Source organism: Panthera onca, chromosome B4 (genome assembly GCF_046562875.1).
Source record: "Panthera onca isolate mPanOnc1 chromosome B4, mPanOnc1 haplotype 2, whole genome shotgun sequence".
In the NCBI taxonomy this organism is placed as follows: domain Eukaryota; kingdom Metazoa; phylum Chordata; class Mammalia; order Carnivora; family Felidae; genus Panthera; species Panthera onca.
In genome coordinates this window covers 11,800,904-11,824,663 of record NC_138345.1, presented here as the reverse complement: position 1 = coordinate 11,824,663, position 23,760 = coordinate 11,800,904, and the positions used below count along the sequence as shown (strand labels likewise).

Below are 23,760 nucleotides of genomic sequence, written 5' to 3'. Positions count from 1 at the left end.
TTTGAGATTTTTCTTGCTTTTTGAGATAGGTTTGTATCATTATAAACTTCCTTCCTAGAACCGCTTTTGCTATATCCCAAAGATTTTGGGCCATTGGTTTTCACTTTGTTTCAAGGTGTGTCTTGATTTCATCTTTAGTTTTTTTATTGACTCACTGATTGTTTAGTAACATGTTGTTTAGCCTCCATGTGTGCATGTTTTTTTCCAGTTTTTTTCATGCATAAATGATTTCGAGTTTCGTCCTGTTGTGGTCAGAAAAGATGTTTGATACAATTTCTGTCTTCTTAAATTTATTGAGACTTGTTTTGTGGCCCTAACATGTGATCTATCCTGGAGAATCTTCCATGTGCATTTGAAATAATGTGTTTCAGGCATTTGGAGGTGGAACATTCTGGATAGATCTGTTAAATCTGAATGTGTCATTTAAAGCCACTGATTTCTTACTGATATTCTGTCTGGATGATCTATCCATTGATGTAAGTGGGGTGTTCAAGTGTTCTATTACTGTATTACTGTCAATTTCTCCCTTCATGTTTATTATTATTTGCTTTATATATTTAGGTGCTCCTATGTTGGGCCCTTAGATATTTATATCTAAGGGATATATCCTCTTGTTAGACAGATTTCTTTATCATTATGTAATGACCTTTTCTGTCTTTTGTTAGCTTTGGTTTTAAAATCTCCCCCCTCCCCCGATATAAATATTGCTATCCCTGTCTCTCTTTTTTTGCTTCCATTTACATGAAGTATTTTTTTTTCATCCTTTTGCTTTCAATCTGTATGTGTCTTTAGGTGTGAAGTTAGTTTCAGGTAGGCAGCATATAGATTTTTTGTTTTTCTTGTTTTTTTTTTTTTTATCCATTTGGTCACATATGTCTTGATTGGAGCATTTAGTCCATTTACATTTAAAATAATAATAATAATTCTTTTTAATGTTTATTTTTGAGAGACAGTGGAGCAGGTGAGGGGCAGAGAGAGAAGGAGACACAGAATCCAAAGTAGGCTCCTGGCTCTGAGCTGACAGCACAGAGCCCGATGTGGTGCTCAAACTCAAGAACCCTCAAATCATGACCTGAGCTGAAGTCAGATGGCTTAACCAACTGAACCACCCAGGGGTCCCAACATTTAAAGTAATTATTGATAGGTATATACTTGTCATTTTGTTTGTTGTTTTCTGGTTGTTTATGGTTGTTTCTCTCTCTTCTCTCTTGCCTTGTGGTTTGATGGTTTTCTTTGGAGTTATGCTTGGATTCCTTTCTCTCTATTATTATTTTTGTGTGTGTCTACTACAGGTTTTTGTTTGTGGTTACCATGGAGTTCATATATAAAATCTTATGTGGATAGCAAACTTAAGTTGCTGGTCACTAAAGTTTGAACCCATTCTAAAAGCACTCAATTTTTACTGCCCCCTTCATATTTTATGTATACATCACACTTGACATTTTTTTACTTTGTGTATCCTTTGACTAATTATTATAGATTTCATTTCATCAATAGGTTTGTGTGATAACCTCCATACTGCCTTTATAAGTGATTAATCTATTATTTTTACTATGTGTTTTCTTTTACCTGTGTAATTTTTTCATTTCATACCTTTTTTTCTAGTTATGGTGCTTTTCCCTCCAACTTAAATAAACTTGTCAAGTAGAGTATTCTTTACTGTAGGTTTTTGGCTTTTATTGAATATACTGTGCCACTCCTTTCTGGCCTGTAAAGTTTCTGCTGATAAATCACACGGTAACTTCAAGGAGTTTCCCTTGTTTGTTGCTATTTTTTTTCTTCTTGCATTTAAGTTTCTCTCTTTATATTTAATCCTTGTCCTTTTAATTATTATTTGTCTTGGTGTGGACCTCACTGAGTTGATCTTGTTAGGGGTAGTCTGTGTTTCCTGGACCTGGATGTCTGTTTCCTACCCCAGATTAGGAAACTTTGTAGCTATTATTTATTCAAATAGGTTTTCTGCTACTTTGTCTAACTCTTCTCATGGGAGAAGAATTCCCTAGAATGGGAATGTTATTATGCTTGCTGATGTCACAAGAGGTCTCTTTAATGTATCCTCATTTTTAATAGTTTTTTAACCTTTTATTTTAATTCCAGTTAACATACAGTGTAATGTTAGTTTCTGGTATACAATATGGCAATTCAGCTTCTGGTGCTTATTACAAGAAGTGCACTCCTTGATGCACATCATGTGTTTAACACATTCCCCACCCATCCCCACCATCCCCACCATCCCTCTGGTAATCATCAGTTTGTTCTCAGTAGTTAAGAGTCTGTTTCTTAGTTTGACTCTTTTTCTTCCTTTTGCTTGTTTCTTTTCTTAAATTCCACATGAGTAAAATCATATGGTATTTGTCTTTTTCTGACTGACTTATTAGCATAAGTATTATTAGCATAATACTCTCTTGCTCCATCCATGTTGTTACAAATGGCAATATTTCATTCCTTTTTATGGCTCAGTAATATTCAATTGTATATGTATATATATCACATCTACTTTATTCATTAATTAATCGATGGACACATGGGCTGCTTCTGAATCTTGGCTATTGTAAATAATACTGCTGTAAACACAGAGGTGCACTATCCCTTTGAATTAGTGTTCTTATATTCTTTTTTTAAATGTTTTTGAGAGAGGGAGAGCACAAGTGGAGGGGTAGAGAGGAAGGTGGACAGAAGGTCTGAAGCAGGCTCTGCACTGACAGCAGTGAGCCCAATGCAGGGCTCAAACTCATAAACTGTGAGATCATGACCTGAGCTGAAGTTGGATGCTCAACTGACTGAGCCCCCCAGGTGCCCCAGCATTCTTGTATTCTTTGGGTAAATACCCAGGAGTGTGATTATTGGATCATAAGGTAGTTCTATTTTTAATAGTTTGAGGAACTTCCATACTGTTTTCCACAGTGGTTGCACCAGTCTGCATTCTCACCGACAGTGCAGGAGGGTACCTTTTCCCACATTCTCACCAACACCTGTTGTTTCTTGTGTTAATTTTAGCCATTCTGACAGTTGTGAGGTGATATCTCATTGTAGTTTTGATTTGCATTTCCCTAATAAGTGATGATGAACATTTTTTCATGTATCTGTTGGCCATCTGGATGTCTTCTTTGGAGAAATGTCTATTCATGTCTCTATTCATGTCCATTTTTAATTGGATTTTTTTTTGAGGTGTTAAATTGTATCAGTTCTTTATATTTCTTGGATATTAACCCTTTATTGGATATGTCATTTGCAAATATCCTCTCCAATTCTACAGGTTGCCTTTTGATATTGTTGTTTCCTTTGCTGCTTAGAAGCTTCTTATTTTGATGTAGTCCCAATAGTTTTTTTTTTTTTTTTGCTTTTGTTTCCCTTGCCTCAGGAGACCTATCTAGAAAAAAATTGCAATGGCCAATATCAGAGAAGTTATTGCCTGCGCTCTTTTCTAAGATTTTTATGGTTTCAGGTCTCACATTTAGGTCTTTTGTCCATTTTGAATTTATTTTTGAGTATGGTATAAGAAAGGGGTCCAGTCTCATTCTTTTGCATGTTGTTGTCTAGTTTTCCTGACACCATTTTTGAAGAGGTTTTTTTCTCCTTTGGATATTCTTTCCTACTTTGTCAAAGATTAATTGATCATGTAATTGTGGGTTTATTTTTGGCTTTCTACTGTGTTCCCTTGATCTGTGTGTCTATTTTTGTGCCATACCACACTGTTTTTATATACTACAGCTTTGTACTGGAACCGGAAGTCTGGAATTGTCGTGTCTCTAGCTTTGCTTTTATTTTTCAAGGTTGCTGTGGCTGTTCAGGGTCTTTTGTGGTTCCACACACATTTTAGAATTGTTTGTTCTAGATCTGTTAAAAATGCTGGTGGTATTTTGATATGATTGCATTAAATGTGTAGATTGCTTTGGGTAGTATAGACATCTTACCAATATTTGTTCTTCCAATCCATGAGCATGGAATATCTTTCCATTTCTTTGTGTCTTCAATTTCTTTCATCAGTATTTTATATTTTTCAGAGTACAGGTCTGTCACCTCTTTGGTTAGGTTTATTCCTAGGTATCTTATTGGTTTTGGTGTAGTTGTAATTGACATTGATTCCTTAATTGCTCTTTCTGCTGTTTCATTATTGATGTATAGAAATGCAACAGATTTCTGTACATTCATTTTGTATTCTGCAACTTCACTGAATTCATTTATCAGTTCTAGTAGTTTTTTGGTGAAGTCTTTGGGTTTTCTATATGTAGCATCACGTCATCTGCAAATAATGAAAGTTTGACTTCTTCCTTGCTCATTTGGATAACTTTTGTTTCTTTATGTTGTTTGATTGCTGTAGCTGGGACTTCTAGTACTATGGAAAAAAGTGATGAGAATCAACATCCTTGTCTTGTTCCTGACCTTAGGGGAAGAGCTCTCACTTCTTCCCCATTTAGGATGGTATTAGTTGTGGAATTTTGCTATATGGCCATTATTATGTTGAGGTATGTTCTCTCTAAACCTATTTTGTTGAGGGTTTTATCATGAATAGATGTACTTTGTCAAGTACTTTTTCTGCATCTATTGAAATGATTTTATCCTTTTTCTTATTGATGTAATTTGTCATGTTGATTGATTTGTGAATATTGAACCAACCTTGCAACCCAGGAATGAATCCCACTTGATCATGGTGAATGATTTTATTAATGTATTGTATTCAGTTTGCTAGTATTTTGTTGAAGATTTTTGGATCTTTGTTCAACAGAAATGTTGGCCTGTAGTTCTCTTTTTTGGTGGGGTCTCTATTTGGTTTTGATATCGGGGTAATGCTGGCCTCGTAGAAGGAATTTGGAAGTTTTACTTCCATTTCTATTTTTTAGAATAGTTTGAGAAGACTAGATATTAACTCTTCTTTAAATGTTTGGTGAAATTTGCTTGTGAAGACATCTGGCTCTAGACTTTCGTTGGACATTTTTTTGATTAATGATTGAATTTCTTTGCTGGTTATCAGTCTGTTCAAACTTTCTATTTCTTCCTGTTTTAGTTTTGGATAGATTATATGTTTCTAGGAATTTATCCATTTCTTCTAGGTTGTCCAATTTGTTGGCATATGGTTTTTCATAATATTCTCTTATAACTGTTTGTATTTCTATGGTGTTATTTCCCCTCTCTCTTTTGTAATTTTGAGTCCTTTCTCTTTTTTTCCTGCTAAATCTGGCTGAAGATTTATGAATTTTATTGATTTTTTTTTCAAAGAAATGTCTCCTGGTTTCATTGATCTGTTTTATTGTGTGTGTGTGTGTTTTTTTTTTTTCTATCTCATTTATTTCTGCTCTAATCTTTATTATTTCCTTCCTTCTGTTCACTTTAGGCTTTGTTGTTCTTTCTCTAGCTTCTTTAGGTGTAAGGTTAGGTTGAGATTTTTCTTGCTTCTTGAGGTAGGCTTGTATTGCCAAAAATTTCTCTCTGTGCTACTTTTGCTGCATCTCAAAGGTTTGAACCATTTTGTTTTCATTTTCATTTGTTTCCATGTACTTTTTTATTTCTTCTATTATTTACCGGCTGGCTTATTCATTGTTTAGTATCATTTATTTGTGGTCTTTCCAGAGTTTTTCATGTGGTTGGCTTGTAGTTTCATAACATTGTGGTCAGAAAAGATGCATGGTATGACTTCAGTCTTCTTGAATTTGTTGAGGGTTGTTTTGTGGGCTAATATTTGATCTGTTCTGGAGAATGTTCCATGTGCACTTGAATAGAATATATATTCTGCTGTTTTAGGATGGAATATTCTAAATATATCTGTTAAGCCCATCTGGTCCAGTGCGTCATTCAAAGCCTTTGTGTCCTTACTGATTTTCTGTTTAGATGATCTATTGATTTAGGTGTGCTGTTAAGTTCCCCTAATGTTACTGTATTTTATTAATTCCTTTATGTTTTTTATTAACTGTTTCATGTATTTGGGTGCTTTCATGCTGGATGCGTGATCATTTACAATTGTTATATCTTCTTGTTGGAGTGTACCCTTTATTATTATGTAGTGTCCTTTGTTTCTTGTTACAGTCTTTGTTTCAAAGTCCATTTTGTCTGATAATAGTATTGCTGCTCTGGCTTTGATATCCATTTGTGTGATAGATTTTCTCCATCCCCTCACTTTCAATCTGCAGGTATCTTTAGGTCTAAAATGAGTCTCTTATAGTCAGCATATAGATGGGTCTTTTATTTATTTTTAAATTTTTAAATTAATATTTTAGTTTTTAATTTTTATTTATTTTTTTTGAGAGAGCGAGCATGAATGGGAGAAGGGCAGAGGGAGAGAGAGAGAATCTTAACCTCCAGCTCAGTGTGGAGCCCCATGTGGGGCTTAATTTCATGACTGTGAGATCATGACCTGAGTAGAAATAAAGTGTTGGATGCTTAACAACTGAGCCACCCAGGTGCCCCAAGATGGGTCTTTTATTTTTTTATGTATTCTGTCAACCTGTGTCTTTTGATTGTAGCATTTAGTCCTTTTACATTCAAAGTAATTATTGATAGATATATATGTACAGCCATTTTATTACTTGTTTTGTGGTTGTTTCTGAGGATTTTCTCTGATCCTTTCTTTCTCCCTTTCATGGTTTGCTTGTTTTCTTTAGTGATATATTTGGATTTCTTTTTCTTTATTCTTTGCATATTTATTAGTGGTTTTTAATTTGTAGCTGCCATTAGGTTTTTATATAACATCTTTTGCATATAGAAGTCTATATTAAGGTTTTTAAAATTTGAACCTATTCTTTACTCCTTTCCACATTTTTGGCATATAGTATCATATTTTACATCCCTTTATTTTGTGAGTTCCTTGAGTGATTTTTTACAAAAATACTCATTTTTTCTGCTTTTGTTTTTCCTTTCCACCCAGAGTCCCCTTTAGTATTTTTTGCAGGGCTGATTTAATATTCATGAACTCCTTTAGTTTTTGTTTGGGAAACTATCTCTCCTTCTATTCTGAGTGATAGTCTTGCTGGAAAGAGCATTCTTGGCTATAGATTTTTCCCCTTCAGCACTTTGAATATATCATGCCACTTCCTTTTGCTTTTAAAGTTTCTGGTGCAAAATCCCTTGCTAGCCTTGTGGGGTTTCCCTTATATGTTACTGTCTTCTTTTCATGCTTTTAATATTTTTTACCACTATATTTTGCCATATTAATTACTATATATTTTGGTGTAGATCTGCTTTTGTTGAGTTTGTTGGGGGTTCTGTTTGTATCCTGGATCTAGATATCTATTTCCTTGCCCAGATTAGGTAAATGTTCAGCTGTTGTTTCTTGAAATAAAGTCTCTGGCTCATTTTCTCTCTCTTCTTCTTCAGGGACTCCTATAATACAAATGATAATACATTTGATTGAGTCAGTCACTGAGTTCCCTAGGTATTCTCATTTTGCATAATTCTTTTTTTCTCTCTTTTATTCACCTTGGTTGCTTTCCCTTACTCTGTCTTATAGGTCATTCACTTATTTCTCTGCTTCTTCCAGCCTGCTGTTCATTCCATCAAGCATGTTCCTCATTTTGTTAATTAAGCTCTTTTTCTCTCCTATGTTAATCCTTATCTCTGTGTTAAGGATCTCAGTGATGCCTTCCACTCTTTTCTTAAGCCCAGTCAGTATCTTCATGATCATTAATTTAAGTTCTCTATCAGGCATGTAACTTATATCTGTTTCACTTAGGTCTCTGGCCATGGCCTTGTCCTGTTCTTTCATTTGGGACAGCTTCCTCTGTCTTCTCATTTTGTCTAAGTCTCTGTGCCTGCTTCTTTGTTAGGAAAGTCAGCTGTTTCCTGTTCCTGAGGGTAATTGCTTTATGAAGAAGAAGTCCTATAGGCCCTACCATGTAATGTTCTCTGTTCCCCAGGGTGTGGAACTTCAGGGAGTGTCTCCAATGTGTGCTGTCTCCACTCTGCTGTTTAGCCCTGGCCCTTTTATCTTTCAGGCCAGTCCTCTGCAGAGGGTCTCTTTGCCTGTTGTGGGGAGTGTTTGGCCCCTGACCTGAATGTGAACTAAGTGTGTTCTGGTGTGCTTGTGAAATGAGACCTATCATCACCACTGTCAGAACAGAGGCTCTGCAAAACTCCTGGGTCAGGTGAGGCAGTGTGGGTAAGGCTTTGGACTGGTCTTCCGGGGAATGGGGATTGCCACAATGGGACTAAATCAATAATGACTAGACAGGGCACTTCCACCAGAGCGAGGAGGACAGAGGTCTTGGTGTAAGCAAGTTAGGTAGCCAGTGTCTGCTCTGCACTGGTCCCTGCAGGTGATCCTGTGGTTATGCAAAAGGGTGGGAGAGGGAAATGGCACCTGCCAGTTCCTCTGTGCCTGAAGGGGTCTCTCCATGAACACTGTCTCTCTGGGACATGCTCTGAGATGAACAAATAACCTCCCCACTGTGTGCCCCAGGCACTCTTTGGATCACTATTTCCATGCTGTCTGTCAGGGGCTTTCTGCCCTGCCTTCTTTCCAACAGCAGTCCCATTGCCCTCTGGGCTCTCTCCAAGCCAAGCCCACTGACCTTTAACTTCAGGCTTTAAGCCCCAGTGATTGCCAAAAGTCATGAAATTTGTCCTCTCTTACTTTTTAAGCTAATTGCTACAGGGATTCATTTCCCCCTGTGCATTCCCCTGTCTTTCTGGGTATTCCCAGACACCCATCTGTCTTTCATCCTTCTCCATGACCTCACTGAGCATGATGTTTCTCTCCCAAACCATGTCTCCACACTTTATGCCTTCTTCAATATAGTCTCTTCAACCTTTACTTGTGGAGTTTGTTCTGACCATCTTCAGGTTGATTTCTGGGGTATTTAGGATGATTTGATAATTACCTAGTTCTATTTGTGGGACAAGGTGACCTTAGGGGTCCTCTTACTCTGCTGCCATCTTCACCTCTTCTTTAATATACTTTTATCTTTTGGCTGCTCAGCGTGGTTACTTTCCATTACTCTGTCTTCCAGCTAGTTAATCCATTTTTCTGCATCCTGTAATCTTCTGTTGATTCCCTCTAGTGTATTTTTCATTTCAGTTAGTGTATTCTTCAACTACCTTTATATATTTTTGTCTCTTTGTTGAAGTTCTCACTGAGTTTATTTTTCCTTCAAGTCCACTACCTTTATGACCATCACTTTGAACTCTTTATCAACTATATTGCTTATCTGTTTCATTTATCTCTTTTACTGTGCTTTTGTCTTTTTTTTTTCATTCGAGATACATGCCTCTGTCTCCTCATTTTGTCTAACTCACTTCTATGTTTTAGGTAGACCAACTACATCTCCAAGTTTTGAAAGTAGTGGCTTTATGTAGATGGGATCCTGTAGTTCCCTGTAGTTTAATCCCCTCTGGTCACTAGAACCAGGTGCTCCAGGGTTGTCCTCTGTGTGGGCTGTGTATGCTTTCTTGTGGCTGAACCATGACTGATGTGAGCATGCTGGTTAGTGGACGTGGCCCTCAGCTCAGCTGGCTGCAATGACGCACTTTACATGCCATGGGCACACTGGTGTATAGATCTTGCTCCATATGTGACCAATTTAGAGGCTGGGCTGGCAGGTAGGCAGGGTTGGCACTCAGCCTGGGTGTCTGCACTTACTACTAGGACTACTCTGGGTGTGCTGATGAATAGCGCTTTCTCCCTGGACAGCCAATGAAAGCCTTGGCTGCAGGAGCAGTGGGTGTACTGGTGTGTGGGGTTAGCTACCTCCTACCCCAGGGTAGGAGTCACTTCTGAGAGGTGTCAGTCCCATCCTGGGCCTACTTGCTGGGTGTGGTGTGGTGGGAGTCACTTTTGAGGACTGCCTGCCAGAGTGGGGTATGCTCTGCTAGCAAGGTAGATGTGACATCCATTGCTAATACTCTAAGTATTGTCTAGTCTGGGAGAGGGCAAGAAAGATGTTACCTGTCAGCACTTTTGTTCTTAGAGAAGTCTCTTGCAGATTGCTGCCTTTCTGGCACTTGTCTTAAAATTAGTCAACAGATCTCTTTCACATGTGTCCGAGGTGCTTTTCAAACTACGTTTGGACAGAGTTATTTGGGATGCTGGGTCTTTAAGGGTGGAAACTTCATTTCCTATCACTCTTAGGGTCTTCTGGAATTAAGAACCACAGATTTTCAATGCCAGGCATTACGGGGACTTGTTTTCCTAGTGTGAGTCCCTAGGGCAGGGGGTGGTGCCCTGTGTGGGGTCTGATCCCCTCTCTTTTGTGATTGGTTGTGTCAGAGGGTTTGGTTCCTGACTACATTTCTCCCCCTTATTACCCCTTTCAGTGGGGCCTTATCTCTACCCCTAGCTGTGGAAGGACCTGCTCTACCAGTCTTTGGGTTGTTTTCAGGGAGAGTTGCAATACATGTAGTTGTTGTCTCATTGTGTCTGTGGGACAGGTTGAGGTCAGGATCCTCCACCATCTTCCCAGTTTACCCCTGGTTGTTTTTTTCATTTTGTTCATGGTTCCTTTGCTGTGAGGAAGCTTTTTAGTTTGATGGAACCTCACTTGTTTACTTTTGGTTTTGTTGCTTTTTTGTTTTGGCATGAAACCCAAAAATTCATTTCCAAGACTGATGTCTAGGAGCTTATCCTTTATGTGTTCTTTTAGGAATTTAATATTTTCAGGTCTTGCATTTAAGTCTTTAATTCATTTTGAATTAATTTTTGTGTACAGTGTAAGATAAGGGTCTAGTTTTCCCAGCACCCTTTATTGAAGAAACTGTGTTTTCTCCCTCATATATTCTTGCCTCCCTTGTTGTAAACTAATTGATTATGTGTGCACAGGTTTGTTTCTGGACTCTGTTCTGTTGATCTATGTATCTGTTTTTGTGCCAGTATCATACTATTTGATTACGATAGCTTTGTGATATAGTTTGAAATTAGGAAGTGTGTTGTCTCATCTTTGTTGCTCAAAATTGCTTTGGGTATTCAGGGTCTTTTGTGGTTACATAAAAACTTTATGGTTATTCTTTTTCTGTGAAAAATTCCATTGGAATTTAGATAGGGATTGAATTGAATCTTAAAGTTTTCAGTGTATAGGTCTTTAACCTCTTTGGTTAAATTTATTCCTAGGTTTCGTATACCTTTTGATGCAGTTGTAAATGGGTTTTGAAATTTCTATTTCTGGTAGTTATTAGTGTATACACTAATAACAGTGTATACACAGCTGATTTTTATATATTTTTGTCTCCTGCAATTTTGTTGAACTTGTGTATCCTAATAGGTTTTTTTTTTTTTTTTTTTGGAATTTTAGGGTTTTCTACATGTAATATCCTGTCAACTGCAACTAGTGACAGCTTTACTTCTATTCCAATTTGAATGCCTTTTTTTTTCTTTTTTCTTTCTTTCGCTTAATTGCTGTAGCTAGGACTTAAAAGTGGTGAGACTGGGAATCCCTATTTTGTTCTTGATTTTAGGGGAAAAGCTTTTAGCATTTCACCGCTGAGTATGATTTTAGCTGTGGGCTTTTCATATATGGCCTTTATTGTGTTGAGGTACGTTCCCTTTATAACACTCTGAGAGTTTTTATCATGAAGTGATGTTAAATTTTGTCAACTGATTGTTCTGCGTTGATTGAGATGATCATATGGTTTTTACCCTTCATTTTATTAATGTGATACATCACACTGATGGAATTACAGATGTTGAGCTACACTTGCATCCTTGGAATAAATCCTATTTAATTGTGGTGTATGATCTTATGAATGTATTATTGAATTTCATTTGCTAATAATTTGTTTTCTGTAGTGTTCTTGTCAGATTTTGGTGTCAAGGTAATTACTGGCCTTATAAAATGAGTTTGGAAGTTTTGCACACGGGGTGGTATTGATATTTCCTTAAATGTTTGGTAGAGGGGTGCCGGGGTGGCTTAGTTGGTTAAGTGTCCAACTTCAGCTCAGGTCATGATCTCGCGGTTCGTGGGTTGAGCCCTGCATCAGACTCTGTGCTGACAGTTCAGAGCCTGGAGTGTGCTTCAGATTCTGTGCCTCCCTCTCTCTCTGCCCCTCCCTGCCCCTCTGTCTCTCTCAGAAATAAATAAACATTAAAAAAATTTTTTTTGATGGTAGAATTCACCATTGAACTATCTAGTTCTGGACTTTTTTTGGCAGGTGTTTTGAGTATGGATCACAGATTTAATGTACTTACTAGTAATTTGTTTTTTTCTATTCCTTCATAAATTCACTCTTGGTACGTTGTATGTTTCTAGTAATTTATCCATTTCTTCCCAGTGTCCAATTTTAGTATATAATTGCTCGCAGTAGTCTCTTAAAAACCTTTGTATTTCTGTGGTAACGGTTGTAACATCTCTTTGATTTCTAGCATATTCTGCTTATCTTTTCAGAAAATCACTTCTTAGTTTCACTAATTTTTTTGTGTTGCCTTTTTATTCTCTATTTCATTTATTTCTGGTCTGATCTTTAGACTTTGTATTTTTTTCCTTTCCTAGTTTCTGGAGATGTAAAGTTAGGTTGTTTATCTGAGATTTCTTGTTTCTCAGATTTTACTGTATTTCTGTAAGTTTTGGTATGTTGTTGTTTTCAATGTTTATTAATTTTTGAGAGACAGCACGAGCAGGGGAGGGGCAGAGAGCGAGGGAGACACAGAATCCAAAGCAGGCTCAGAGCTGTCAACACAGAGCCTGAGGTGGGGCTCAAACTCAGGAACTGTGAGATCATGACCTGAGCTGAAGTCTGACTCTTAACCAACTGAGCCACCCAGGGGCCCCTGGTGTTGTTTTTTGGTTTTGATTACTTGTTTGACCTATGGGTCAGGAGTATGTTTAATCTCACATATTTGTGAATTTTCCAATTTTCTTATAATTAATGCCATTTTGGTTTGAAAAGCAGCTTGATATTTGGGTTTCAGTCTTTTATTAAGATGTATGATGTGATGCCAAATATAGGATTGATCAGGGAGAATGTTCCATGAGCATTTCAGAAGAATGTATATTCTGTTTCTGCATGAAATGGTCTGTATATATCTGTTAGGTCTATCTGGTTTCAGATGTACTTTAAGTAGAATTTTCCTTATTGTTTCCTCTGCATAATCTATTCATTTTTTGATGGGGTGATTGTAAAGTCCCCCATTATTGTATTACTGTGTATTTTGGTCTTTAGGTATGTTAATATTTCCTCTGTATATTTAGGTGATCCTCTATAGGGTAAGTAAATATTTGCAAATGTTATATCCTTTTGATGAATTGATTCCTTTATCTGTGTTTATTATAGCCTTTACCCTAAACTCTATTCTTTCTAATAACAGTGTGGTTACCCCAGATTTCCTTTAATTTCCATTTGCATAGATATCTTTCCATCTTTTCACCCTCAGTCTGTGTGTTCTTAAAGCAGAAGTGACTCTTTTGTAGGCACCAGATAGATGGGTCATGTATTTTATCCATTAAACCACTCTTTGTCTTTTGATTGGAACATGTGGACCATTATATGTATGAATTGCCATTTTGTTCATTGTTTGCTGGTTGTTTTATAATTCCTCCATTCCTTTCTTTTTCTCTTGCTCTCTTATTTGATTTGATGATATGATTTTCATATATTGTTACCCTTTCACCTTGAAGAACAGTCTTTAATATTGCTTGAAAGGTGGGTCTAGTAGTGATGAACTCTTCTTTTACTTGTCTGGAAAACTCTCTGTTTCAATTCTAAAGGACAGTTTTGCTAGGTAGGGTATTCTTGGTTGGCAGGGTTTTTTTTCTTCTCTTTGTATCTATAGCCATACCTCTGGGATATTGTGGGCTCTGTTCCAGACCACCAAAATAAGGTGAATATTTCAATAAAGCAAGTAAAGTGAAGCATTTGGTTTTCTAGTGCATATAAAAGTTATGTTTACATTGTACTGTGGTCTGTTAAGTGCACAGTAGTATTATATCTTAAAAACAATGAGTATACATTAATTGTAAAACACTTTGCTAAAAATTACTAAGCATCATCTTAGCTTTCAGTGAGTAGTAATCATTGATGGCTGCTGACTGATCAGGAGAGTGGCTACAAAAGGTAGAGGTAACTGACAAAATTCCCTTAAGACAACAATGAAGTTTACCATAATGATTGACTTCTTTTCATGAAGGATTTCTCTGTAGCATATGATGTTGCTTGATAGTATTTTCCCAGTAGTAGAACTTCCTTTTCAAAATTGGAGTCAATCCTCTCAAATCCTGCTCTGCTGCTTTCTCAACTAAATTTATGTCGCATTCTAAATCCTTTATTGTCATTTCAGCAATCTTCACAGCATCTTCACCAGGATTAGATTCCATCTCAAAAAGCCACTTTCCTTGCTCACCTATAAGAAGCAACTCCTGATCCAAGTTTTATCATGAGATTGCAGCAATTCAGTCCCATCTTCAGGGTCCACTTCTAATTCTGGTTTTCTTTCTATTTCCACCTCATCTGCAGTTGCTTCCTCCACTGAAGTTTTGAACCCTTAAAATCATCCATGAGGGTTGGAATTGACTTTTTCCAAACTTCTCTTTATGTTGATGTTTTAACCTCTTCCCATGAATCATGAATGTGCTTAATGGCATCTAGAATAGTGAATCCTGGGGCACTTGGATGGCTCAGTTGGTTAAGCATCCAACTTCAGCTCAGGTCATGATCTTGCAGTCTGTGAGTTCAAGCCCTGTTTTGGGCTCTGTGCTGGCAACTCAGCCTGGAGCCTGCTTCAGATTCTGTCTCCCTCTCTCTACACCCCTCCCTGACTCATACTCTGTCTCTCAAAAATGAATGAATGTTAAAAAAAAATTCAGAAAAGTGAATCCTTTCCAGAAGGTTTTCCATTTATTTTACCCAGATTCATTGGAGGAATCACTATCTGTGGCAGCTAAATCTTTATAAAGTGTATTTTTAGCAATTAGATTGAAATATAAAGTGACTTCTTGAGAGGCACCTGGGTGGTTCAGTTGGCTAAGCATCTGACTCTCAATTTCAGCTCAGGTCATGATTTTGCGGTTCATGAGATGGAGCCCCTCATTGGGCTCTGTGCTGTCAACAGCAGAATCCCTGCTTGGGATTCTGTCCCTCTCTGCCCCTTCTTTGCATGTGCTCTCTCTCTCTCTCAAAGTAAATAAGTAAAACTTAAAAAAAAAAATGATTCCTTGATCCATGGGCTGCAGAATGGCTGTTGTGTTAGCAGGCATGAAAACATTAATCTCATTGTACATCTCCATCAGAGCTATGGGGTGACCAGTTGCATTGTCAATGAGCAATAGTATTTTTAAAGAATTTGTCTGTTCTTTGAGAGCAGTTTTCAACAGTGGGCTTAAAATATTCAGTAAACCATGTTGTAAATAAATGTGTGTTCACCCTGCTTTTTAGTTCTATTTATAAAACACAGTAGGTGTAGCATAATGCCTGAGGGCCCTAAGATTTTCAGAATGGTAAATAAGCATTGGCTTCAACTTAAGGTCACCAGCTTCATTAGCCTTTAGGAAAAGAATCAGTCCTTTGAAGTTTTGAAGCCAGGTATTAACTTCTTCTCCTTAGCTATGAAAGTCCTAGATGGCATCTTCTTCCAATAGAGTGCTGTTTCATCTACATTGAAAATCTTTTAGTGTGGCCGCCTTCATTAATTATTTTAGGTAGATATTTTGGATAACTTGCTGCAGCTTCTACATCCGAACTTGCTGCTTCACCTTGTGCTTTGATGTTATGGAGATGGTGTCTTCCTTAAACCTCAAGAACCAACCTCTGCTAGCTTCACACTTTTCTTCTGTAGCTTCCTCACCTCTCTCAGCCTTCAAAGAATTAAAGAGAGTTAGGACCTTTCTGTGATCTTATAGCTGGTTTGATCCTCTCTCCAGACCACTAAAACTTTCTCCTCATCAGCCATAAGGCTGTTTAGCTTTCTTATCATTTGTGTATCCACTGGATTAGCACCTTTAATTTCCTTCAAGAAATTTTACTTTGCGTTCACAACTCAGTTAACTGGTGTAAGAGGTTTGGCTTGAGGCTTGTCTCAGATTTTTCCACTCCTTCCTCACTAAGCTTAATTATGTCTAGCTTTTGATATAAACTGAGAGATATGTTCACATATCTCTTGAACACTTAGAGGCCAGTGTAGGGTTATAAATTGGCCTAATTTCTCTATTGTTGTGTCTTGGAATAGGGAGGCCCAAAGTGAGGGAAAGAGAATGGGAATGGCTAGTTGGTGGAACAGTCAGAACACACAAAGTTCACCTTCTTATGTGGTTGATGGCACCCCAGAACAAGAGTAACATCAGAGATCATTGATCACCATGGCATACAATAATGAAAAAGTTTAAAATATTTCAAGAATTACCAAAATGTGACACAGAGACACAAAGTGAACAAATGTTGGGAAAATGGCACCAATAGACTTATAAAACAAATTGCCACAAATCTTCAACTGGTAGAAAATGCAATATTTGTAAAGCACAACAAATACACCATGCAAGTTTCTATGGGCTTGCAAAACTTCTGCTGAAAAATCTGCTGATAGTCCTATGTTTGGGGGGAGTCCATTATACATAATAATTTTTTTGGTATTTTTGCTGTTTTTAAGATTTCCTCCTTGTCTTTAAATTTGATGCTTTAATTTTAATGTATCTCAGTGCTAATCTCTTTGGGTTTATCTTATTTAATATTCTGTGCTTCCTGCAGTTGCACACCTGTTGCCTTCCCAAAGGTTAGGGAAGCTTTCAGCCATTATTCTTTAAGTACATTCTCTGCCTCTTTCTCTCTTCCTCTTTTGGACCCCATAATGTGAATGTTGGTCTGCTTGATGTTGTCCCGTAAGTCCCTTAAGCTATTTTCACTCTTTTTCAATCTCTTCTCTTTTTGCTGTTCTAATTGGATAAGTTCCACTGACCTGTCTTTGAGTGCATGGATCCTTTTCCTGTTTCTTCAAGTCCGCTGTTTAACTCCTCTGTAGCATTTTTCTGTTCAGGTGTTGTATTCTTCAGCTCTGTCACTTCCATTAAGTACTTTCTTATATTTTCTTTTTGTTGAAATTCTCACCTGGTTCATGCATTATTCTCGGGAACTCTGTGGACATCTTTTATCACTGTTCTTTGAACTTATTGTCAGGTAAATCACTTACCCTGATTAAGGTCTTTTTCTGGGGTTTTATCTTGTTGTTTTGTTTGGAACATATTACTCCATTTCTTCATTTGATCTCTGTACTGGTTTCTATGCATTAGATAAAATAACCAAGTCTCCCAGTCTTGAAGGAATGGCCTCATGTTGGAGATAAACCATATTATTCTCCTCTGGCTTAGCTCTTGATTGTCTCTCAGCATTTGTGATTGTCCAAGCAGCTTACTTTATTCTTAGTAGCTCCCAGTGGTGGAGGCTATGCCAAGACCTTTTAGTGTCTCAGAGGGGCAGATCTCAGTCCGCATCTGGATTCATGCCAAATTGGAAGCCAGACCTTCCGGTATCAACTTTTAAAGTTTATAGATACATTTCTTTCAGGGGAGAGATGGGCATTTTTGTCTGCTCACTCTGTGCTGAGCTCTGTGGTGATAGACAGTTAAGAAGTGTTTCTTTGGTTGTTGTGGTCATGATGAACCCCTGAACATATGCCATGCTCTCAAGGGACATGTCCTGTGTGTCAGACATAAAAGCCAGGGTGCCAGATGTGTACACCAACTCCTTTCTTGGGGACGCTGGTGACAGAGGGAGAACGTGAAGATGACTCCCACTGGCCTCCACTCTCTTGGGAGAGTCTTATCAGTAGGCATTTTGTTGTGTGTGAAATTAGAAGCCTGCTTATTAGGTCAAAACTTTGAGATAAACAAATATGCCTCTTACACAGAAGGATTGGGTGCTTTTCAATCTGCTGCCTCTGTACTAGGCCCTGGAGGGTGGTAGCCATTAGGCCTTTAAGAATGGTTTTAGTTTTGTATAGCCTGTGAGTATCATGGACACAAGCCCTGGTGACTTTCAAAGCCACCTGTTGCAGGGGCTCATCTCTCAGGTACACATCTTAAAAGTTTGAGTGCCAGATAGGGGGTTCAAACACTTTGCTCCTCAAGGAGAAGCTCAGAGCTGTGAGTTCCCTCCCAATTGTGGGGTGGCACTAGGGTTGGGGTTGATGACAAGTGTGTCAGCCTCTTGTACATATTTCAGTGTGGGATCTTTGCTTGTTTCCATAATATTCCGGAGTCACTCAACTAGTTTGTGGATGTCTTTCAGAGGAAAGTGTTCTTTAGGTGGCTGTATCTTTGGTGTGTCCATGGGAGGAGAGGAGTCCAGGATCCTCTTATGTCACTGTCTTGAACTGGTGCCCTGTCTGTTGGTTTTTTCATAATAACCATTCTAATAGGTAGGAGATGATATCTGATTGTGGTTTGGATTTTCGTTTCTCTAATGATTCGTGCTGTCTAGCACCTTTTCATATATCTACCAGCCCTACTTAGGTATTCTTAGAGAAATATATTGAGGTCCTCTGGGTGAGAGAGGCTAGAACTGTCTCATGGATCACGTAAGGGTCCCTAGGTAAGAATGAGGTCTCTCTGCCTCTTACCTGATACATGGGGTCGCCAATGCTTCTCCTGGGTCCTTTGGCATATTATGCTGGATCCCATAGCTCTCTCAAAGGCACTATTGCTTAGGGATGGATGGTAAATTTTTGTTGTGGAATGAGGGGACAAAAATGAGAGATGTCTTCAGACAGTATTATTTGTTTTTGTATATATGTTTGTACATGGGGGAGTATTTTTTTTTCATTTTTTTTAATGTTTGTTTATTATTGAGAGACAGACACAGAATCCGAAGTAGGCTCCAGGCTCTGAGCTGTCAGCACAGAGCCCGACACAGGGCTCCAACCCACAAACCGCAAGATCATGACCTGAGCTGAAGTCAGTTGCCCAAACGAGCCACCCAGGTGCCCCCAGGGGGGAGTATTTTTTTAAATAAAATTTGTTGTCAGGTTAGCTAACATACAGTGTGCTCTTGGTTTTGGGGGTGGAGTCCCCCATCACTTACGTACAACACCCAGTGCTCATCCCAACAAGCGCCCCCCTGCTCAATGCCCATCACCCATTTTCCCCTCTCCTCCTCACTCCCATCAACCCTTGGTGTGTTCTATTTAAGAGTCTCTTATGGGGGAGTATTTCTATGAGATGAAGTTCCAAAATGACTAGGTCACAGGCTACATGCAGTTTTCATTTTGGTACATATAGCCAAATCACTTTTTCTAGAGGTTTATATTCACGGTACAGAAGTGCCTATTCCTGCAAACACTGACTTTTTGATTTTACCAATCTGAAAAAGAGCAATTCATTATAGCTCTAATTTGCATGAATCTTATTTATATTCTTTGTGTATTATAAAGATTTTATTTTTTAAAGTAATCTCTACATCTACATGGGGCTTGAACCCACAATCCCAAGATCAAGAGTCACATGCTCTACTGACTGAGCCAACCAGGTGCCCCACTTTTTGTATTTTTCTGTCTGGGGTTTTGATCTTTAACTTGTTGATTTACTACAGCTCTTTTTTGATTGGAGTAACAAAATTTAGAATATCTTTTCTGTTAAAAAAAAAAAGAACCAGGTGGCTTAGGTAAGAAACAAAAACTCAGTTTTACACCTAGGTGGCTCAGTTGGTTAAGCTTCTGACTTCTGCTCAGGTCATGATCTCACGGTTAGTGAGTTTGAGCCCCGTGTCAGGCTCTGTGCTGACAGCTTGGAGCCTGCTTCAGATTCTGGGTCTCCCTCTCTCTCTCTACCCCTCCCTCGCTCGTGCTCTGTTTCTTTCTTTCTCATGGTCTCTGCCATGACCAGAACAATTTCCAGAGTGGGGGTATCTGATGCTTACTGTACACAATGCCCGTTCAGTAGAAATGCCCTGAAAGCCCTCTATCGACGATCCTCAAACATTGACTTGACTGGAAAATGTTTTAAATCCAGGTTAGAATTGAACAAAGTTGCTGAATCAGCACAAAAAGGGAAAGATCACAAGCCCCCTCAGGAAATCAATGGTATACACATTGGTAAGCATTTAAAAAGACAAACAACGCCCTTGTGCTTAAAAATTAAATTGTTGAAGGTACCCAAATACCGAAAGCAAAAGAGGGGCTTTATATTTGCCATGAGGACGGGGTTCACAGGGTGAGACGGAGAAGGGGCCTTGAAGGTAGTCCTCATCCTGGGGTTGGGGCTGTTGGCTAGGTCAGGGTCTGTGTTGGGTACTTGGCAGCACCCAGGAAAATTGCCCTGGGGAGGTTATAATGAAACTCACCTGCCTCTCCCATGGCCTTTGCTTTCCCAGCTCATGTGTTCATCAGTGCAGAAGGCCCTGTTTGAGGAGGAGGACCATGTGAAGAAACTGCAGCAGAAGGTGGCCACCCTTGAGAAGCGGAACAAGCAGCTTCGGGATCGGGTGAAGAAGGTCAAGAGGTCGCTGAGGCAGGCCCGGAAGAATGGGCGCCACCTGGAGCTAGTGAACCAGAAGCTCAGTGAGAAGTTAGCGGCTGCAGCAGGTGCTGTCCCACACATTAATGCCCTGGGGCAGGAGCCACCCGCTGCCACCTACCTGCGGGGGTAGCAGGGACTGAGCAGTGGCCTTGCCTGGCCCTGCTAGAGCATGCTGCCTCTTACCAGGGAATGTGAAGGGATAGCAGGTTTGTCTGTGCACTCTTGTAGATGAATTCTAAATATGAATTTGGTCGAGTGTCATTGCTTAAAGGGGCAAGTCTTGCTTATTTCCTTGGCTGCTGGGCTCCCTTCCCTCCCTGTCTTGCTCCCAGGCCTGGTGCTTGCCAGTCCAGAGCCAGGAAGATCCTGGAGTGTCACGTGCTTGCCTAGGGCCTGTCCACCCTGGAAAGTGTACTTACTGTGGAAAGAACATTTTAGAATCTCTAGCTGCACAAGAACCCAGGGGTTCAGCCTTATTTCAGAGGAGAAGCAGTATGATCTCAGCTCGGAGCTCCAGGACCACCATTAGTTCTGAGGAGGGATCTATAGCAAGTCGTGGAACCTTCTGATGTCTTATTTGCTACATTTTTGGAAGGAGGATGGCAGTCTTGCAAAGCACCCAAGGATACCTGTAAATAAACCTGTGCATGGTGTCCCTACCCCTGCCAGCATTTCCTCGCGGCTGAGGCATTGTAAGACTTCATATGAGGTCTTAACAGGTAGCGTACTGAGTTGCGGCAGGGGGTGGGGGTGGGGAGCAGGTAATCGAGTAATATGAATTATACCTGATTTCTAACACCAGTTACCCAGAGCTAAAGAGGACACCTATGGGTCACTTTAATCTAAAGGGGAATTGCCTTTATGGACTGGCCATGTTTTAGCAAACCATGTTCCTGAGCTGGAAGAGTCTGACCACTATCTCAGCCACTGCTAAATGCTAGCATAGCTTGCTCATTAACTCCATCTAGCTGCTCTGATTTTGAGGTGAGTTGACCCAGTACACTATTAACTTCCGTTCTGCAAAGACATCTCCTTACCTAATGGAGTCAAGTTTCCCATCCAGGCAGTTCTACAGAGTCTTGCCGCAAGCATTTTCACGGCAAACATTTTTGCCACGTAACACATTAGCTGTAAGGTAATGTTGCTGTCAGAGATGAAATGACTAGTTGATAGTTTGGTTTAATTTCTCCACTGACAGAGTTCCCATTTTTATATTGCATGAATCTTAGCCCTCCTAATGGGCTATACAGTGACCAGTACACATGGTGGCCTTAAAATGGTGCATGATAACTACATATATGGACTTAATAGAAAAATACAGCAACAAAACTATCATGCAAAATGGTAATTCATGAGTTGAAATAACTCGGCTAGAAAAGCATTACAACATCTATCTAGAAGGCTTTCATCATACGATACAAAGCTTAGTTACAAATGTGCATCCTAGTATTTGGAAAACTAATACCTCTCTTAATGTAACATGAAAAAAATATTTCTTATGTCCTTTTTAAGGCTCCTCTTTTATTTTTTGTTAATTTATCTTTTATGGCCACATTGCCTTCTGGCCAATGTGTTACGCAGTGAAAATGCTCGTGGCAGAGATGCCAACAGTGAAAATACCGGACATGGTTCCAGTAATATCAGACATGGTTCCAGGCATTCCAAGCACTTTCCACCTCCCTGGACTGTCCAATCCTGGGAGGAATGTTTTCACATGAGTCCACATGTCAGTGCATCCAGTTTTGTACATAGTCAGAACTCTTCACCCTCTTTGGAAAGACAGCTTCAAAGACAGTGCAAGTAAAAAGAGTATCCACTAGGTCCAACATCTGAGCCCTTACTTTAGTAGCATTTGATCTAGTCCCAGTTGTGTTACTCAGAAGGTAGCTGAGTGGCCGTCTTGTGATTGTCTTCTGATGGACCTCCAAATCGACAAGTCTCCTTTCTGTGCTGTTCCAGATGGAACCTGCAGGTTCCTCATCAGGAAATCTCCCCCTAGACCACCCCAGACACTTCAGTGCTTGATGATGTTGTCCTTTCCATTAGAAATGGCAATTATACTGTCAGATCTCCCTTCCACTGCTTGTAGGAAAACCAAGTTCTTGCTCTGGCAGCTGGTTGGGAGGATGGACTTGCGTCACTTGAGGGGCAAGCTGATGCTCAAGGGGAGAAGTCTACACCCTGGACTGGATGGAATGGCAGCTTTTGCTTCATTTCCAAGCTTCTGCTGCTCCTTTATAGCTGTATTCTTCATAGCATGATACAATGGTTAATTCTTCCTGGGGCCATTTCATTAAAGCACTTTTGCTTCCACCCAAGGGAATGACAAGCCTAAGGGTGATTTACAGCTAGTGTTTTGAGAACTGTGGAACTGGATCCCTACAGATGCGTTATGTTCAACCTTTTTAATAAAAGCAGTATTTCAGCCACAATGGTAAGGCAATGTGTGTTTCTTGTGGGTCAGGGAGATTTTAGTATTTCCAGCTTTGGCCTGGAGAAGTACTTTAGATCCTTTTGGGGAAGCATCTATGAGTAACACCTGGGGCACATAGGAGACTGAGCTCAAATAGCCTTTGATGCTCTCCTGGGAATATGGCCTCTCTCTCTCTCTCTCTCTCTCTCCCCCCCCCCCCTCTTTCCCAGGGTTCCCTTCTCTCAACACACCTGCAGAAAAGCAGTGGTATCCAGGTCTGCTCCTCCTAGGGGACAAGTAGCTTCATTAATCAATGTTTGCAAAAATATATTTGAATCTCCTGCCAAAGGGAACTCCCCAGTTATCTGCTGCCTTGTCATCCTACTGTGGCCCTTGCAACTGTTTATTGTACTAGTAGAAATTTTTTATGCATATGGATCCAAGAATTGCTCCAAAATGTATAGGCTTAACCAACCTGTTGTAGCTTTCTCTCTGAGATGCAGACCACTGTTTAGTTCTACTTTGGAAAAGTCAATAGGCCTCCTCAAACCCCAAAGTCACAAAATAAATGAGAGGCAGACACAATCTAGAATATTTCAACTATAGACCCAGGAGTTACAGCTGCAACATGTGAACCACAGCTAGTGTGGGATGGATCCTTAGGTCTCCAAAGTTTGTTTGTGAATGCCCTTGTTGGACTCCAGACCACTGTTTCTACTGATACTGCTTTTTTTTTTTTATACCAGGCTATGTCACCCTTTTCCTGGTAAGAGAAACAACAGAGAATGTCCCTTCCTTCTGTGGTGCAAGGTCCCGTCTCCCTTAGGGGAGAGAGAACACAAACTCAGATCACAATGACTTTGAATCAAATTGTTCATTCAGCAACAGCCCGTGTTCTAAAATGGTGTAAAAAAATCAAGTACTCAGAGTATTCAGCTTTTTTAACCTATATTATCTCATTTACTAGCTCTAATAATTTTATAAAATAGTGATCCT

General features: G+C 39.3%; 1 protein-coding gene across 2 annotated transcripts in view; it reads left to right on the top strand.

Annotated features, from left to right (window-relative positions):
- CCDC3 (coiled-coil domain containing 3) overlaps positions 1-22,783 on the top strand; it is a 116,739-nt gene extending 93,956 nt beyond the window's left edge. For both annotated transcript variants that reach the window (XM_078450431.2, XM_081796045.1), the window contains exon 3: positions 20,206-22,783. In XM_078450431.2, the coding sequence (XP_078306557.1) occupies positions 20,206-20,481 (276 nt within the window). In that variant the 3' untranslated portion in view covers positions 20,482-22,783. The remainder of the gene's footprint in view (positions 1-20,205) is intronic.
- Positions 22,784-23,760: the final 977 nt, after the last annotated feature.